Source organism: Engystomops pustulosus, chromosome 6, assembly GCF_040894005.1.
Source record: "Engystomops pustulosus chromosome 6, aEngPut4.maternal, whole genome shotgun sequence".
NCBI lineage: Eukaryota > Metazoa > Chordata > Amphibia > Anura > Leptodactylidae > Engystomops > Engystomops pustulosus.
This window is the reverse complement of record NC_092416.1, coordinates 135,779,224-135,799,329: the sequence shown is the minus strand read 5'-3', so window position 1 is coordinate 135,799,329 and position 20,106 is coordinate 135,779,224. Positions and strand designations below refer to the sequence as shown.

At 42.6% G+C, this 20,106-nt stretch overlaps 1 protein-coding gene across 2 annotated transcripts; it reads right to left on the bottom strand.

Annotated features, from left to right (window-relative positions):
- Positions 1–2,182: 2,182 nt before the first annotated feature.
- On the bottom strand, positions 2,183–14,004 carry CDK5R1 (cyclin dependent kinase 5 regulatory subunit 1). 2 transcript variants are annotated; one of them, XM_072111183.1, is made up of 3 exons: positions 13,486–14,004; positions 13,271–13,298; positions 2,183–6,394 (listed from the first exon to the last, which is right to left on the bottom strand). In XM_072111183.1, exon 3 carries the CDS (start codon positions 6,302–6,304, stop codon positions 5,393–5,395), a length of 912 nt encoding a protein of 303 aa, XP_071967284.1. In that variant the 5' UTR covers positions 6,305–6,394; positions 13,271–13,298; positions 13,486–14,004; the 3' UTR covers positions 2,183–5,392. The 2 variants fall into 2 exon arrangements, with proteins under 2 accessions (XP_071967284.1, XP_071967283.1); XM_072111182.1 differs by lacking the exon at positions 13,271–13,298 and having other exon boundaries at positions 13,486–14,003.
- Positions 14,005–20,106: the final 6,102 nt, after the last annotated feature.

The window sequence follows — 20,106 nt, the reverse complement described above, 5'->3', positions numbered from 1 at the left end:
GTTAATTGACCATGGAGCGCCTCAGGATTACTTGCATAATTTTAAAGCTTTTTTTTTGTAAATACAAGAGCATGGGAACCTAAAAGAAGAGTGAATCCTGGCAGAGGGGGGTTGTAAGTGTGCTTGGTTTACAATCCTTCATCCTGGTGGTAGATTTCCCTTAAAAGAATTTAGCCTAATTTGCATATCTCTAAAATTACGTTTTGTTACTCTGTTGTACATAAATATATATAAACCACACACATTGACACTGTCGTACACATATATACCACGTTATCACACATACTATATACCATACCCATTAAAGGGAACCTGTAATCCGAGACCTCATTTTCACTAAAGACAAGTTACAGAAGCCCATTACAGCTGCAGTGCAAATCTGTCTTCCTGCCTTCTCTAAGTATTTGCATTACAATATAATTGTGTGTTATACCTTACTTTGCACCCTGACAGAATCGTCTGTGTAGTCCCAGGGGTTAGACTTTGGTTTGGCTGCATTTCAAAAAACAATATGTGACTTGTCTGCTCACTCCGCAGCTTACAGCCCCCACCTTTGTGCTCCTGTACAGCTCCTCCCACCTGCTTATTCACAGAGCTCACAGCCTGGTGAGCTGACATCAGAGGGAGAGGGAGGAGCTGTACAGAAGCACAAAGGTGAGGGCTGAGAGCTGAGCAGTCTGCGGCCCAGACAAATCACATGTTGTTTTTTGAATTTTTGTACTGCAGGTGTGATGGACTTCTGTAACCTGTCTTTTAGTGCAAATTAGGTCCCTGGTGACATGTTACATAAGTGTACTCCTTTAAAGGGAACCTACTTGTCATTGTATATGAAGTGACAAAAAATCTCAGACACGGAAAGCTGCCAAGTCTTTACTGACTATGATGTGTCAGTAGCTTTACAGGGTGGCATCAGATACAGCCCACACTTTCTTCTCCTCCATCTACTTGTTCTGACTGCTGAGCCGCTATTATCAGTGTAATGGCAGCTCCAAGGGAAGGGGGGATGTTAACCCATAATGTACTGCAGCACTGCTAAATGTAGATAACACAGGAACAGAGAGACCATTCTAAAAGTACCTGCTAAACACCTTATAAACCTTGTAGCACAATTTTTTAAAAACATTTTTGTCTTATCATCTCTTAGCAAAGTATTTGGACTCTGCTTCAGCCCAGGCACACATATTTAATATATAGTGAAAGCACTAGACATGGCTGCCCTCACTGCTCACATGTCAAGAAGCCCCTATGATTTATTTTGCCCCAACCCAGCTTAAGCTGCTCCTACTGGGCTGAGCCTGTGTAGCATGTGGCTGCTCCTCTCCATGTGGGACCTGTGGGGGCTTCAGAGCAGTGCAGGAGGCAGCTCGGGGTCTGCAGGGTCCCAATGCCAGCTGCTTCTAGGGACACAGGCACTATGACCCAGCATCAAAGTCCCTGCAGGGGCTGGAGCCTCTCACAGAGCCCAAGAATAAGAGGAGAGCACGTGACGGGATGTGACCCGGCCAAAACACCTTAGGTCCATCCAGAGACTTCTCCCTAAAGTATATGCCCAGTCCGCCCCTGTAACTCACTCAAAGCACCTCAGTGGGCCCCTCCATCAGTAGCTACACCCCTGGCTAAATTGCAAGTAGGACAATGTTGGTAATGAAAAGACATTAACAGAAATGGTTAATGTTTGTAAAACTGCTGCATTCTTCCTGCAGAGCCGTCTATAAAATATTCACCAAAATCTCTTGACTGTCGGGTTATTTAAGGATATACCTGGGGGATTACCAAGACGGGTGCAGACGTGACGCATGGCAAATCTCATAAGTACATGGCAAATTCAGACAAGGACCCTTGTTTATTAATGCCTTATAATGGCGCATTCATGCCATGTGGATAAGATCATATAAGGTAAAGAAAAATCATGATATAATTTGAAATGTGATCAGTCTTGTTCAGATATTAGTAGTAAATTATTATTAAATTTGTCTAAACTGATTTGCGTCAAAGATAACTGCTAATTTTCACACTCTCCATTATGTTACCAGTCCTCAATCTCTGCTTTATCTTCAGAGGATTTGTCGGGTCTTTTCTTAATTGTTCTATGTTTTCCGTTAACCAACCCAAATGTTTTTGGTTTTTCGCTTTTTAAAAGATTATAGTATCGCCGTCCCATATTAATAATGACACATACACGTAACACGGATTGTGAGTCTTTATTTTATCCTCACTGTACAAAAATAAATAAAAACACAAAGTTAGACAAGAGCTGGAAGTTGTCACCTCCACACCCTGCATTAGTGTCATTCATACACAAACTACATGACTACTTCTTGTAAACCGGGAGATGCTACAAGTGAGATAATCCCACACGGATGTACAGTGCTCTGCCATGTCCATGCCTGAACCCCTGTACAAGAAACATGCATACCCTGCGTACATGTCTGGGATTGGCTATCATGCACTCAGTCACACAAATACATATTTATATACATATATCATACAGACAGATGCTAGGTAACATGCCAGGTTACACTCAGCCCACGTGAACCATTTATACCCATCAGAGGTTGGCAGGTATCAGTAATGACAGCTCTGGGTGCACAGCATGGCAGCATTATATAACCTCATCAGGTACAGTGTTCAAGCAGTGGGGATGCCTCAAGCCTCAGGTCAGTGCCAAATAGTAGTCATATATTGCATCCACAAAATGCCATCATTCACTGTATACATAACGGGCCTTGGTTTGCTCCAGTATGTCAAGCACAAGAACATAACGGAGATCTGTGTCAGATATATATGAATATTCCTTGAAATTGAGCAGTGTAGGGGACAGGGCCCATGGCAAGTGGGTTGACCCATGACTCTGGGTGAACATGCACTAGACGTGTTAAGCCAAGATAGACCAAAGGTCAACAATAGGTTGGTTGCCTTGGACCCTTTTATACCTTGAGCTGGCATCCTGTAGACCGGCTGCCTATCCACATGTGCCGAATGACCCAAATGACTGCCAGTGCCTAAAAGATTGTATTCTCTTTGACCCCATAGCCTGGCCTGGAGTTTGGTAGGGTGCCTGCACATACTGGTAGTAACCACAACCACCAGGGCACACATACAACAGCAGCCCCCACCATTAAGAGCTGTACACATGGAACCCAGAAGAAAAAAAAACCATCAATGTGAGCCGGCCTCGACTGACCATTTCTCAGGCAGATCCAGTCTTCATGTGACCTATATGTATCCCAATGTATAGAACTGGATCCTGCAACCTGCATCCTAACAGCAAAGAGAAAACATGAACTTACAAGTGATGTTTCTCTAACACTGAACTTGTAACAAAAGTGTAAACCTCCCTGTTTTTTCATCGGCAAAAGTCAGAAAACAAGGAGTTAATGGCACGTCTAAAGTGTAGATCAATCTGTCAGAGCGATCTAGAAGTGATACACCCATTATCACTGGAAAAAAACATCATATCACCCCAGAAAGTGGTCGTTCACGACAAATAGCACCACTCCTAGCGGACAACGAAATAAAAGGGTATTTGCTGCAATACCAGGTGCAGCCTGTAGCCTGGGGTGGTGCTGCTTCGTACAATTATCAGTATATTAATGTCAGTGCTAGACCTGCTTGACTGTTACCTGCATGGTACGAGCTTTATATTTAAAGGGATATTCCAATATTTTTTTTTTTTTACTTTCTTTGCTAAAATATTAGAATGATGGTTGGCCGACATCCCTCTCACAGTTTCCAAAGAGTGCTGTGGCTTCTTCACAGTCTATCAAGCACAGTGCTGTACGTCGTACAGTGGCTGTACTTGGTATTGCATCTCAGCCCCTTTCATTTGAATAGGACCGAATTAAAATCAGGGCATGTGACCGATGGATGTGACATAACACGCTGCTGAAGAAGAAGAACCCATTGGACTGCTGTGACTACTGGAGAGGGTGACTGGTGTCTAGACCACCGCCATTCTGATATTGATGACCTACAGATAGGTGATTGGGAATACCCTTTCTAGTTATCCTTAGAATATCTGGGTAACCACTAAGGTTGAATAAACCCCCAACACAGGTATAACCAAGTCATAGTGGTCCATTTCATTTCCCTCTTAGTAGTTTGGTCCTGGTCCAGTGGTCTGTTTACTAGTGATCTACAGCCTCTTAGGCTCTACTCAAGTAATCATACATAGAATTCAAGATTAGCAAGGTCTTCCCTGCACATAAGGGACAAATGTACCTGAAGACCTGTTTAGTCCAGTCCCTGTACCACTAGTCCTCCTCACAGTGATAAAACTCTAAGATGAGATCAGTTCACATTTCAGGGATATTGAGAATTTGATAACGTACTTTATATATTGAGAATGTCACCCACTGCTATCAGACTATAAGTGTGTTACATTAGCACCTATGTGATGCATACACACACACGTGTGCTGAACGGATTGACAAGGCAGTAGTGACATCATACGGCAGCTATTGCATCACCAGCATCCATGTTCCTCATCATTGACCATAGGTCAACCAAAAATACACACATTTCCAAAGCCCAGTGCATACGGGTGATGAGAAATAAATTATACAGCTATTTATAGCTTTTATAGTTTGAAGACCACCAAAGAAGCCAAGAAATCTTCTGTAAACAGTAACCCATTCCCACCCTCCTGTCCTAACTAATTGTTCAGGTTCCTAAAAGGTCTTGGCACAATAACCAGCTACTTTTGACTACAATAGCTGAAAATTCTATATAAAGAAAGGAGCTGTGACAGCCCAGTTCATCAGTTCCAGGACCATGGTTTTGGACTCCTAACTGGTTCATCACAGGATACGGATAAATCACAGGACTAGGTGTAGGTTTTCTAGGTATATTTCTGTCTGCAAGCTTTGGGGAGGGAGGAGAAAAGTACTAAGCTGTCTTACTCATGTGAGTGAAACCCATTTGCAGTTCCATCTGTGACCTAAATAGTTTTAGAGTTCATGCTAATCCTGGCCTGCACTGCTTGGCATTAGAGAAGCAAAACAACTAGCCTGGAGTTTCCTTGCCAGTGACTGGTAAATAACTTTTTACTATCGGGTTCATTAAGGTGATATCTGGAGACTTTGCCAGACGTAAAGTAACCTGGTGGATGACGAGGAGAGGATAGAGTGATACTTGTGACAAGACTTGCCATGCCTCATCTACCAGTGATTATCCATCTTCCTCGTCAGAGACCTGCAGAGGTTTGCAGCATACATCAAACATTGTAATGTGTAGACCTACTCAGCTTGAAACCTGTCAAGCAATAACACAATATAAAAGAGACATCAAGAAAAGCTAGACATTTGCATCCTGGGTCATCATCCTCACGGTAATGTCTTTTTCTATCTTTCCTTCAAAACACAAAACTCTTTTTAATATGACCCTAACACGGTCATTCTCCAACTCCAGCAGTCCTTGAAATTAATCGATCCAACCCAATCTGCAGTCGGCTCTTCTCTTCTTGTTCACCTTCCGCTTTAAGATCAGCAAAGATCTGAGTGAAATACTGGGGGTCAGCATTGATGCGCAGCATCTTTGGGCTCATCAGTCCAATGACAGAAAGGCAACGGTCCCAAAAGGCCTCCTTTGAGCTTTCCACAAGGAAGGGCTTGAGTGGGTAGGAGATCTCATTGCCCATGTAGGAATATGACAAATAGAAACAAGTAAACAAGGATGCCTTAAGTTCTTGCTCACTGTCTAGCTCAGATGATATGACATCTCGGCAGAGCATGTAGAGAAAGACCACATTGGCCGGGGTGATGAAGCCCTGATCCTGCCATCCTTGGATGAGAAGAGATCTGTCAACACTTCTTAGCCACAGTACAATCTCTGTAGGAGAAAGAAACTTGAGTTTGAAACACCTTCGACACAGAAACTCTGCTAAACATTTTAGCAGCTCGCTGGTGGATGCCTGCACCACCACTCGTTTCGGAGAGGTGTGTACTTGCTGCTGTTGGACAGGCTTGCCACAGGAGGACACAGAGTCCTTAGTAACAGAATCTTTGGAGTCTTGTGTGAAACTTGATAGATTTGAAGGGGACAAAGACTTCTTGAGATTCTCACTGTTTAGATGAGTAATATTATTCTGGTAACTGCCATTGGTTTGACCCTTCTTCGGCTGTCTCTTCTTGGATGAGACAGCCACCAATCTCTTCCACGGTAATGAAGAGATGAAGGAATGTCTCTTCAGAGATTTTCCATTCTTGCTGTTCTGGACAGCAGTGTAATGGGCTACACTTGAGGTGCTTCCTTCAAAAAGTCCAGCTTTACGGTAGCTTGGGGACACAGAGAGGGCAGTTCCCATGATTATTCACAGTTAGGTGTGACTTTTCTTTGTTAATGAAGATAAGATTTGAGATATTATTTCATCTCGGTTTTCATGAAATTAAGATTCCTGGAAGGAAAGATAAAATTGTTATTTCTGACCCAAAAAAGGAGGATACATTTGCAAATATTAAAGTATCAGTAAAATCCATGATAGGAATATCTGCTCAAACACTAGGGGCATCTTAGTAGATGTAGAGTAGACCACAACTATGTATAGGACCATGACAGATTGGACCTTCTTTCAAGTTTAATCTTGTAGGACTTGGGGTCTATGTCAACGCTTTTGGACGCAATAAAAGTAGTAGCAAGGCTTCCACTAAACAATCCTTAAAGGACATCTACCACCAGGATCAAGGATTGTAAACCAAGCACACTGACATACGAGTGTGCTCCCTCTGTCAGGGTCTGCTCTTCTTATGCCTTTGTTTTACAAAAAAAAAAATACAAGCTTCCATCCAGCTTCCATAGGTATTAATAGAGCCATAAGCCCCTCTGCCTCATTTGAATAATTTTAAAGCCTTTTCTCTTAAAAACAAGGGCATAACAAGCTTAAAGAAGAGCAGATACTGCCAGTATGTCAGTGTGCTTGGTATACAATCCTTGATCCTGGTGGTAGATGTCCTTTAAATATGGTACCCCACACATTTCGCAGGTGTTATTAAACACAATAATTCAAATTTATATTGAAATGAGTAGTATATGTAAGCAAGCTAATTTACTGTTGCTTATATGGTGCCAATGTTTTCTGCATCAATACCTCAAAACAGAAATATGCAGATTCCATCTATTGCTTAATGAATGATGAATTGGACCTTAGAACTCTAGCTCTCCATATTGTATTTCCTATATCATCATAGTATATACAGTTGAAAAAAGTCACTTGTCCATCAGGTTCAACCAAGGAAGGGATTTAGGGGACCAATTCTGTATAACATAACCATCAATGTTATTTAGGTGTAAAAAAAACCATCTAGACCCTTCTTGAAGCTCTCTGCAGTCCCTGCTGTGACCAGCGCCTGAGGCAGGCTATTCCACAGATTGACAGTTCTCATAGTAAAAAAGCCCTTTCGCCTCTGTTGATTAAACCTTGTTTTCTCCAGACGGAGACAGTGCCCCCTCGTCTTTTGATTTGATTTAATCTGAAACAACTTACCACCAATTTTTGTATGGACCATTCATATATTTATATAAATTAATCATGTCCCCTCGTAGTCGTCTCTTTTCCAGACTATATAAATCTAGTTGTTTTAATCTTTCCTCATAACTAAGACCCTCCATACCCCTTATCATTTTTGTGGCTCTTCGTTGAACCCTCTCCAGCTCCAGGGCATCCTTTTTATGGACCGGTGCCCAGAACTGGACAGCATATTCCAGGTGAAGCCAAACCAATGCCTTGTACAGTGGTAATATTACATCCCTATCACGAGAGTCCATACCACTTTTCATACATGACAAGATCCTACTGGCTTTAGAGGCAGCTGATTGACATTGCATGCTGTTATTTAATTTATGATCTACAATTACACCGAGGTCCTTCTCAACAAGGGACTCTCCCAGATTTATTCCCCCAAGGACATATTTTGCCTGTGGATTATTAGCCACCAGGTGCATAACCTTACATTTATCCACATTAAACCCTATTTTCCAAGTGGATGACCAAACACTCAGTGTCCCTGCAGCCTATGAACATCCTTTATATACTGTTACACTACACAGCTTGTTGTCATCTGCAAAAATAGACACAGTGCTGTTAATTCCTACCTCTATATCATTAATAAATATATTAAATAGTAGTGGGCCAAGCACAGAACCCTGGGGTACACACCTTACAACTGGTGATCATTCTGAGTAGGAATCATTAACCCCAACTCTCTGGATACGATCCTTCAGCAAATTTTCAATCCAATTGCAAATTATTCCTGCCAAACCACTAGACCTTATTTTACGCATTAGGCGTCTTTGAGGGACAGTGTCAAATGCCTTTGCAAAATTCAAGTACACAATATCCACAGCAGCTCCTCCATCCAGGGATCGGCTCACCTCTTCATAGAAGCAGATCAGGATAGTCTGATAACTTCTATCCTTAGTAAACCCATGCTGGCTGTCACTTATTATACTATGTGATGTCACATATTCCTGTATGTAGTCTTTTAGTAACCCTTCCAAAATTTCCCCCAATTGCACTTAAGCTTACAGGCCTGTAATTGCCTGGACAAGTTCTAGAGCCTATTTTAAATATTGGCACCACAATCGCCTTGCACCAGTCACTTGGCACCACACCAGACATGGAATCCCTGAAGATTTTAGACAGCGGTACAGCAATAACAGAACTGAGAACTCTGGGATGTAACCCATCTGGTCCAGGAGCCTTGTACACATTGATTTTATTGAACTTAGATTGGATCATGTCTACATTAAGCCAGTCTAGTATATTACAGGGTGCAGAAGTACACGGCAGAAGTTCTTTTATTGTATAAACAGAGCTAAAAAAAAAAACATTTAGTATATCCGCTTTCTCTTGGTCTCCAGTTTCCAATGCTCCATTTTCAGTATATATGGGTCCAACTTGCTCAAAAAAAAATTCTGTTTTTCTATCTTTAGCCACTTGTCTTTCATTTTGTAATTTGGCTGATTCTATTTCCTCCTACAGATTTTGGCAATTGTTTTGTAAGTATTGAAAGCTTCAGGTGACCCATCAGATTTATATTTTTTGAATGCCCTCTTTTTACTATTAATTGCCCGTCTATACTTGTTACCTATTGGAATAAATTTAGAAGTATAATGGCCCAGGATACATTTGAATGTCTCTTATTTAACATTAGTATTAATATGTAACAGTATCTGATCCCAGTCCATATGCTGTACTGTAGTACAGCCCTGAATTTCTGGAAATTGGCCTTCTTAAAATTTAATGTTTTCAATTTTCCTAAATGTTTTTGCTTTTTACAGTTCAAGAGGAAAATAATTGTTATGATCGCTGTTCCCAAGGGGTTCCCGGACAGTGACACTTTGGACAATTTCCGCATTGTTAGAAATCACAAGGTCCAACAATGCGTCACCTCTTGTGGGATGCTGCACCATAAAATTATCCTGCAGAAAGCAAATAAAATGTCTCCCCTTCACAGATGAAGAAGAGCCCTGACTTTTATATTTGGAAAGTCTCCCATGACCACTATTGTCCCCTCCTGTGCACCCCGCTGCATCTGTTTATTTAGATAACCCTCCATTTCCTCTGAGATATTGGGGGGTCTATAAATTACACCAAAAATAATTTGGCTCGTGGCTTTGAATTGCAACCCACAAAGTTTCAGCCTCCTCACACTCTTCTGAGATTACTGTCTCATTGACAATCTGCATAGGTCAACAGACTTTATGTACATTTGTATATATATTTAATCTCTATGCATTAGTTCCCCATGATGAGAGTCGTCTGCATTCTTATGTGTGTGTGCATCAATGACTCGTACCTTGAAGTGAAAACAACAATGAGTCAGCTGCAAACTGCTGTCGTCTGCATTGTCCCATCTACAGGTTTGTAATGTAACTGCATCTGATCTGGGCGCAGCCGACAGCTTCATATTTATAGCACCCACAAATTATCCCCGAAAATGCACATTCACTGCCGCACTTATCACCAGCCAGGGAAAACCCTGCTACGGACAGTAGAGAATTAGGCTAATAGACTGCTCTCACTAAAGACAGTTAAGATATCAAATCATTAGAATTTTTAGACCCTTCATGGATGTTACGTCCAGTGGTGGAAAGGTGCTTGCATCAAAGGGTTAAATATTACCTATTGCTTACAGCTACTGAACAAGTATTTAAAATCCAAGTGAATGGAAGAGCCAAAAGAAATGGCAGTGATGTCCCCGCTTAGGTTTTTTTTTTTTTTTTTTTTTTTTCACAAATGGTGACCAAAGCTAATTATCAGAGTTCCCAAGTAGCAACAGGACCCAAAAATGATTAAAATACATTATTTAAAGTGAATTTCTGCCTAAATGATCTGAAAAGTCTTTATCTCTTAAAGGACTGATGGTAGACGTGTCCTACTAAGAAGATCCTGTGGAATTATACCATAACTCTATAAAACATGTGCTAATTAGGCTGAGATGTCCGGTTACATCACCAGAGCGCCTCGTATTTGCTCACCCCGCCACTCCCCGTCGCACTAGCGGCAGAACTGCCTGGCAACAGGGGGAGTGAATAAATTAGAATACGAGGCGCTCTGGTGACGTAGCCGGAGCGGCCCAGACAAATTTACCTAATTTTTATTACTCTATATTGCTGCAATCATGGCGTATAGAGTTATAATAAATTAGCACTTTTTTATAACTCTATATTGCCGCGATCTTGACTTCTTAGTAGGACACGTCCATTTACAGTAAAACTGATGGTATATTTCCTTTATTGGAAATATGACCAACTTCTAAAACAAAGAGCCATAGAAATTTCGGAGAATGGAAGCTTTGTTTTCATAGCACCAGCAGCCCACCATGGTATTGCGGTATAGCTTCACTGATACAAATAGGTTTAGGCTGCAATACCACACACAGCCTCTTGGACACGAGGGGCACTATTTTTGCATACAGTTCTAAACTGGATCAACATCTGGATTATTGTGTTTATTAAAGCTAGAAAACATGACCTAGGTATCATGAGGATGAATAGTCTGTGGGGAAGCAGGTCGGGGTAAGGGTAGAGTCACCTGTGTTTTTGTAGGGCTTTGCAAATTTGCCATTATTAGCTTTTCAAACCAGTTTAACTTCCCTAATGTGAAGGTCAGGAGAGTGTACAGAAAATATATCACTAACCTTCCCCCACATCCTTTACTGACATCTATAAGCCTTTTCTTACACACAAAATAGCCAACAGCGATCTCACCCAACCCCCCATCCCCCTTAGGCAAACATATATGTGCTCTGAATGGGGAGTGGGATGGAGCCGGGGCCAGACACCTATGGAGATGGCTTACCTGCCAGAGGCCAAACTACCAAATCCCCGTGTCCTTGATGTCTAGCTTTGAGGAGGTCTCATACCCATTAGTTGGTCATCCAATCCAGTTAAAATCAGTTCAGCAGACTGATATCTGATGTGTATGGCTTTATTCTCCAATAACATGAGATTATTTCTGTGTTTTAAAACAGAGCATATTCCTCAGTCCTGTATAAAAGGTCACTCCTATCGTGGAGGGCCAGAAGATCCCCCAGTTGGATGACTCTTGTGGTCTACAGAACATGGCGGCTTCAAATGGGGCTGTGGTTTACCCCATGAATGTCTCAGATCCTTAGCTCACTGAAGGATTCACTGTTTTTGTACTGTTGGATGTCTATCTGCCCCATTTAGGTCTGTCCTTGGCAGAATGAAGCCATGAGAACAATGCTAACCAGACACACCAGCTCCGTTCCAGGAACAGTGCCTACCGCTGGCCTGAATACCTGCTGCATACATCAGGGATATATCACCATTATATACAGAACTCCTTGCAGTGTGAGGTGTTACTCCACAATTGGGATTGAGTAAATGGAAAAAATCTGAAACTACCGGGTTAAGTGGTTTCCAGGATTAGAAAAACCTGAACCAGAAACAATGTCACCAGTTCTTATGTACACGTTTCACACAAACTTGCTCTTTTCCGATATATTGGCTTTAACATGGAGCAGCCGAACTTAACTCATCAGTTATATGTTTGGAGCGAGTTTGTTGCAACAAAAATCGATCGTGTGCAACCTTCCTTCAATATAGCTGAACTGCAGTACCAGACAAAGCCTATGAACAGCTGTGGTGCTGTTGTGAAGATGACGGCCATGTTTTTCATGCACAAACCCTTTAACACTATAATGGATATATAGAGCAGTGTAATTACGAATATCTTAGGTGTACTGTCCACATACTGCAGGTACTTTACCCCATTACATTTCATGTATTCTGGACCCTCAAAATTACAATGCAAATGCCCTGGAGTAATTGAGGCCTTACTAGTTTACATATACAGGCGGTCCCCTACTTGAGGATACTCGACTTACAGACGACCCATAGTTAAGGACGGACCCCTCTACCCACTGTGACCTGTGGATGCTTTAGTATAGTCCCAGACTGCAGTGATCAGCTGTAAAGTGTCTGTATTGAACCTATATTGATAATCATTGGTCCTATTACAGCAAAAAATTTTGAAACTTCAATTGTCACTGGGCAAAAACATTTTTTGTCTGGATATACCATTATAAAATGTACAGTTTCGACTTACATACAAATTGAACTTAAGAACAAACCTACGGAACCTATCTTGTATGTAACCCGGGGACTGCCTGTACATAACAGAATACAGACAAGGGGCATTGTGGGATCCACCATTAAAGTGTTCACTACGATTTCAAAATTATGGCTGACAATGATTTGGTTTACAAAAGAGAGATGTAGTAGATGCCAGGGCGATGTGGTGGAATGAATGGCATATGCCAGGGGCATCAGCTGCACATATGAGAATGTTGAATATTTTGGTGGGGGGTGGACTGATGGATAGTTTTCGATTACAGTAAAAGGGAGTAGATATGGTGGTCTGCCAAGCACATGCTAATGAGCAGAAAGTGAGGATAAATAATCCATGTGAGGAGGGGGACCATGGAACGTAATAGAAAAAAAAAGCTTCTGCAGGAAGTAATGGAGGATGTGACGGCTCAATGGCCCATACAGCTACACCAAAGCAATTTTCATGCAATCACATGATACATGCGCAGAGGGGTAAGTAACAAAGGAGGCCATACATAGAAGATGAGAGGATAATCGAGCCATTGGTTCCAACTAATAATCCCTGGTGGTAATGGGGATGTAGAATCATGAGAAAATGTGCGCTTTACAGAATATATCAGAATTATAATCCATACCCTGACACGGATATACAACTATAGAAAGCAGAGCCACAATAGCTCCGTCTATAGACTCTTACCTTATTGATGGTCGTCGCTCAGTCACAGCTTGGTAGCATCAGCAATAACAGAGTAACTCATTATTATGGGATCTCCATTGTTCCCCCCTCCCACTTGCAGCGGTTCAATGGCATGTTAAAGATAATTATATAAAGGGAGGGGGATGGGGTCTCCTGTAGACAACCCCAAGGAATCACAAAAGCATTCCAAATGGCAATGAATTAGTAAAACGTACCTCTAAATCCCTGGCTCTACGCAAGGCGCTGCAGATACGATTATCTAGATCTGGATTTTATCTTCTATGAATGGGAGTGTCGGTTCTGACTTGCTCCAGGCTTTGATCCATGCAGGTTCGGTTGGGATGGAAACCGGGTTTGGCAGGTTGATGATAATTACAGCGTTTTTCATTCAGAACATGTTCTTCATCTTGTTGACCTGAATTTGTAGTCTTGTAGATTCCCCAGCTGAGACCTTACCCAGATCTCATGACATAAGCAGTGCTGAGCAGCCTGTTCCGCCTTGATCACTGTCTCCTTCATGTGTGAGCGATTCCCTGTATAGAAGTAATGTGCATGCTCTGCCGCAGAGGCCCAGTGCCCATGTTATTGCATGCTGGAAGGTGGGCACTGACAATACCAGTGTATTCAGGCTGAGCTTCCCTCAGCAGGACTGTATGTGGCCGCAGCATCTGTGTGTGACTGACATTCAGCACAGCCTTGTGCTCCTCCCAGGAAACAGCTGCACTTCCCAGCCCCAGTCTCATTCATCCCTCTGCAGCTATGAGGGATCTTCACGCCTAACCTACCCATTACTGGCAGCATGAATTAAATTGTTCTATATACGCAATGATGGAATAAGCATTTCCCTATAGTACAGGGCTACTAAAATAGCAAAAATGACACACTACTAAACCCCGCACCCGTCATGCTTTACATCTAGATTTGTGGTAAAATATAGATTAAAGAAATATTAACATGTCACAGCCATCATCCTAAGAGGCTTCCGTTCCCCCGTCCTGTGATGTCCCAGGATCATCCTAATAATGTTGTAATCACTTCACACAGTTGGCAGTCCCGGGTGTAAGACCCCTTATCAATCCGGCCTTGGTGACCAAAGCTTAGGCCGACGCCACACGTAGCGCTTGGTCTGCGCTTGCAAACGCAAACAAAGTCGCGCCCACCGGGGCGGGCCTCGGCCCGATCGCATCTGCGTTTCCATGAAAACGCCTGCGATCGGGAACGAGCCGCCGGTGTTTCGCGTTAAATTAACGCAAAACACCGGCGGCTCGTTCCATAGAAACACCGATGCGATCGGCCCGAGGCCCGCCCCGGTGGGCGCGACTTTGTCTGCGTTTGCAAGCGCAGACAAAGCGCCACGTGTGGCGCCGTCCTTAAGCAGGTGTGGATGATAATGGGTTGAGACAAATAATTGAAAGATGCTGCTCTTCCGACTTTGACTCCAATTCTGGTTTGGGCATCAAAAACTGCATCTGAAAAACTGAACGCGTGACATCACCCTAAGGGCGCTGTCACACGTTGCGTTTGCAAACGCAGACGCAGACCAAACCGCGCCCACCGGGCGGTCCGCGGTCCAATCGCATCGGCGTTTCTCTTTGTTTCTATTGAAACCGCCGATGCGATTGGACCGCGGACCGCCCGGTGGGCGCGGTTTGGTCTGCGTCTGCAAACGCAACGTGTGACAGCGCCCTAAGGCCGGCGCCACACAGGGCGCTTTGTCTGCGCTTGCAAACGCAAACAAAGTCGCGCCCACCGGGGCGGGCCTCGGCCCGATCGCATCGGCGTTTCTATGGAAACGCCTGCGATCGGGAACGAGCCGCCGGTGTTTCGCGTTAAATTAAATTTAACGCGAAACACCGGCGGCTCGTTCCCGATCGCAGGCGTTTCCATAGGCGTTTGCAAGCGCAGACAAAGCGCCCTGTGTGGCGCCGGCCTAAGGCCTCATGCACATGAGTGCGAGTACCGCTCAGGCGCTTACCCTGCCCTTGTCATTTGATGGTGCCCAGCCGCAACATGGACAGGAAAAGTACAGAGGCCTCACTGCCCTGCGACCATGCTTAATACAAGTCAAAGGGCCATCTTCTACCTCAGGGCCCTAAATACGGCCATGCAGTGGCATAACTACAGTGGTAGCAGCAGCTATGGGGCCCACAATGTCACTCCGTCAATTGATCTGACACTAAATAATGGAAGACCATTATATACATATCATGCTGCACATTGTACATGTGTATATGCTGTACATCAGTATATATGCTGTGTATATGTGATATTTACATGCTCTATATGTGTGTCTACAAGTGTATAAACGTGTGTATGAGTCTGTATATACTTATATAAATGTGTGTAATATCTATATTTTTAAGTGGGATGTCTGCTAGCATGAGGCCCTGCTTCTCCTAATTACACCCCTGTGGCCATGTGCATGAATAAATATATATATTAAAAAAAATATATACACAGACATTTTGCATGCAGATATATATGGCTGATGACACACAGACCACAAAATCTGACCACGGAACAGCACAAGTTCATGAGCAGGAATCTAGAGGGTACTGCCACATATTGCGTTACACATGGTTAAAAACGGTCCAAGAACATGACGTGTGGCAGCACCAGTGCTGTGTTTACAAGCGCCGCTCTAGTATGATGGGTGAGGGCCTCGGGCCCAACTTTATGACATGAAAATTTTTGGCAAAATTTTTTTGTAATTATGACAAGGCTGTCGCATTTTTATATAATAAAAAGAGCAAAAAATTTTACTGAAGTAGACACATCCTAAGGGTGCGGTCACAAGTTGCGCTTTGATTGCATTTTCATTGTGTTTAAAATGCATTACAAGAGCTGAGGAAAGGCGATTTGCCCAATTACATTAGTTAGGGCGATGTTAACACATGCGTTAACAAAATACATGTGTTAACATACTGTCAACACATGTGTTAACAATCAGTTTACAATGTGTTTTGTAAATGCAAATGTCAACAGAAATGTAATTAGGCAAATCACCTCTCCTCAGCTGTTAAAACGCAGTGAAAACGCAACCAAAGCGCAACATGTGAACACACCCTAAGGCTGAGTTCACACTGGGCATAAATGCATACATTTTGCCCGATTCCAGTAGTAGATTTGCTCGATTCCATTGCTGTTAACATTAGATTTACAAAATGCATGCATAAACACACTATTAACACATGGGATTTTTAACACAATGTTAACATTGCATAAATGTGATGGCACACGTTCAGTTTTTCAGATGCAGTTTTTGAAGCCAAAAGCAGGTGTGGATCATAATGGGCGACACAAATAATTTAAAGATGCTTCTCCTCCTCCTACTTTTACTCCATTCATGGTTTGGGCATCAAAAACGACATCTGACAAACTGTGTTTTGAACCCGTTTTTGGGCCATTTTTAAGAAGTCCGTTAAAAACCGCATGCGCATTTGAAAAAGCATCAGTTTTTGACCTGTTTTAATTAAGATAATTGGTAAAAAAAAAATGCATGCGTTTTTAAAGGACTGCTTAAAAACTGCCTAAAAACGGGTTCAAAACACCATGTGTGTCTCAGGCCTAAGGGTGGTGGCACACGAGCGGCCAGGGTCATGTGGTTTTTGGAAAACGGTTCAGTTTTAAATTAAGATAATTGGGAAAACCGGAAAAAAATATATGCGTTTTTTTAATGATCTGAAAACGAACAACTAAAAACTGGTTCAAAACGCCACATGTGCAACCACGCTTATGTCACACATGGCGTTTTCGGGCCGTTTTTACTAAGTGCGTTTTCAGATCGTTAAAAACGCATGCGTTAAAAAACGCATGCGGTTTTTAAAAACGCATGCGGTTTTTGAAAACGCATGCGTTTTTGTCCGTTTTTAAAAAACGGATGCGTTTTTTAACGCATGCGTTTTTAACGATCTGAAAACGCACTTAGTAAAAACGGCCCAAAAACGGCCCAAAAACGCCAAGTGTGTCTTCACCCTTAGGGTGAAGACACACATGGCGTTTTTGGGCCGTTTTTACTAAGGGTGAAGACACACATGGCGTTTTTGGGCCGTTTTTACTAAGTGCGTTTTTAGATCGTTAAAAACGCATGCGTTAAAAAACGCATCCGTTTTTTAAAAACACATGCGTTTTTTGAAAACGCATCCGTTTTTGTCCGTTTTTCCGAAATTGCGCAATGAAAAACTGACAAAAACGCATGCGTTTTCAAAAAACGCATGCGTTTTTAAAAAACGGATGCGTTTTTTAACGCATGCGTTTTTAACGATCTGAAAACGCACTTAGTAAAAACGGCCCAAAATCGTTAAAAACGCATGCGTCAAAAAACGCATGCGGTTTTTAAAAACGCATGCGTTTTTGTCCGTTTTTCATTGCGCAATTTCGGAAAAACAGACAAAAACGCATGCGTTTTTAACGATCTGAAAACGCACTTAGTAAAAACGGCCCAAAAACGCCATGTGTGTCTTCACCCTTAGGGCATGGCCACACAGTGCATTTTGGTTGACTTTTGGTTACCATGCTTTAAAACTCCAATAACGCAAGGTGTGACATCACCCTTAGGGGGCGTTCACACATTCCGCCATTGGGTTATCAATCGCATGCGTTTCCTGGGAAAAGCATATGTGATCAACCCTGAAGGCTTTAATATTGGTTAGAAAACAAAGGTTCTGGTTTCTCAGTAGTAAAAAAAAAATAAAAAAATTGTCATTTCCTTCCTTGATCCGCATCAGTGAAAATCAACAGACATGTTTAAAAAAAACTTTTTCACAGACAATGAATCAGTGAAAACAAATAAGCAAATGTGAAAACAATGGTTTTGTGAGGCATCCGTGGAAATCACTGATCCACAGATGTGAAAAACAACACCAATGTGAAAGAGCCCAAACAGCTTGAGGCTGGTGCCACACGCACCGCTTTGTCTGCAAAACGCAACGCAGACAAAGCCACACCCACCAGGGCGGGCCACGGCCTGATCGCATCGGCGTTTCTATAGAAACGCCTGCGATCGGGAACAAGACATCGGTGTTTTGCATTAAATTAACGCAAAACACCGGTGTGTGTGGCTTTGTCTGCGTTTTGAAACGCAGACAAAGCGTCACGTGTGGCACCAGCCTGAGGGTTGCGTCATACTTTCTGCATGTATTGCATTTTGATACGTAATGCTACCGGAATGGAAAGGGGCTTGTGCTAATTGCATCTGCTTAGGGCGATGCCACACATGGCGGTTTTGGTCCGTGTTTAAGCATGCATTTTCAGTCCTTTTAAAAACGCATAGGTTTTTAAAACGCATCCGTTTTTGACCGTTTTTCCAAATTATCTTAATAGATAAACCGGTTGTAAGCAGCCAAACGCATGGTAAACGGACCATCTCCCTTATCCACTGAAATGAGGGTGCAGTCACACATCGCGCGTAACGTGTTGCATTTTGGAGCGCATTACAACAGCTGAGGAGAGGTAATTTGCTTAATTAAATTACTGTTAACATTTGTGTTTACAAAACGTACAGTATACACAATGTTAACACATGCGTTAATGCATAAACATCGCATTAACAAATGTAAATTGTAATGTAATCATGCAAATTACATCTCCGCAATTGTTGTAACGTGTTTCAAACGCAATGAAAGCGTAACAAAAACTCAATGTGTGAATGAGGCCTAAAAGAAACCCGGATCATGTTTGCAACAGTAGTCAGCTTCATACAGTGTCAACGGATCGACTTTTGTGGTCTGGAACGGAAGGAAGAAGAAAAAAAAAAAGTGTTCCGAGAATAAAAGAAAGATACTTGGAGTTTTTGTAACACTACACACAACACTATCAGAAGACACGGAGTGTCATCTATACCAGGAAGTAAATACATAACGACAGTGACATTTTTACAATAACTAGTATCTGTGCGGCACAGCACTCATAACAGATGACGGACGCCCGAGGCAACGAGACCAGGAAGGAAAGGCCGCAAAAATCCCCATAACATATGAAATGAGGAGCACAGAATTCACAAGAATGTGACATGTTCACACGTAGCACTTGTATATGCATTTTAAATGCAATTCAAAGCATAAAATTTACATTTACTTGTGTTTACGTAAACACAATATAAACATATTCATAACACAACGCAAACACTTTGACAAAATCTCTGTCCAGCGCTGCGTAATCTGTGTGCGCTATATAAATAAAGGAATTATTAAATGTGCGCTAATGCAGGCCGAAGGTCCAGTCCTGGACACAAAGATAGGATAAGATCCTGCGCGCAATTGTCTTTAGAGTTTTAGTCATTCACACTATAGAAACCAGCATCTAAGGCTGCGTTCACACATAGCGTTTTGGGTGCGTTATCAATGTGTAAACGTATGCATTTTGTTGAAGCGTGCCTTAACATTGCGTTAACAAATGTAAACAGTAATGTGATTAGGCAAATCACCTCTCCTCGGCTCTTGTAATGCGTTTCAAATGCAGTGAAAACACAACCAAAACTTACTGTGTGAACGCACCCTTAGGCTGGTTGCCACACGTGCAGTTTTGTCTGCTTTTGCAAACGCAGACAAAGCCGCACCCACCGGGGCGGGCCGTGGCCAGAGTGCATCAGCGTTTCTATGGAAACGCCTGCGATCGGGAACGAGCCGCCGGTGTTTTGCATTAAATTTACGCAAAACACCGGCTCGTTCCCATAGAAACGCCGATGTGATTGGGCCGCGGCCCGCCCCGGTGGGTGCGGCTTTGTCTGCGTTTACAGAAGCAGACAAAGCTGTATGTGTGTCATCACCCTTAGGGTGAAGACACACGTGGCGTTTTTGGGCCGTTTTTACTAAGTGCGTTTTCAGATCGTTAAAAAC

Coding starts and splice junctions, on each gene's coding strand:
- CDK5R1 (XM_072111183.1), bottom strand. CDS start 6,304: ATGGGAACTGCCCTCTCTGTGTCCCCAAGCTACCGTAAAGCTGGACTT.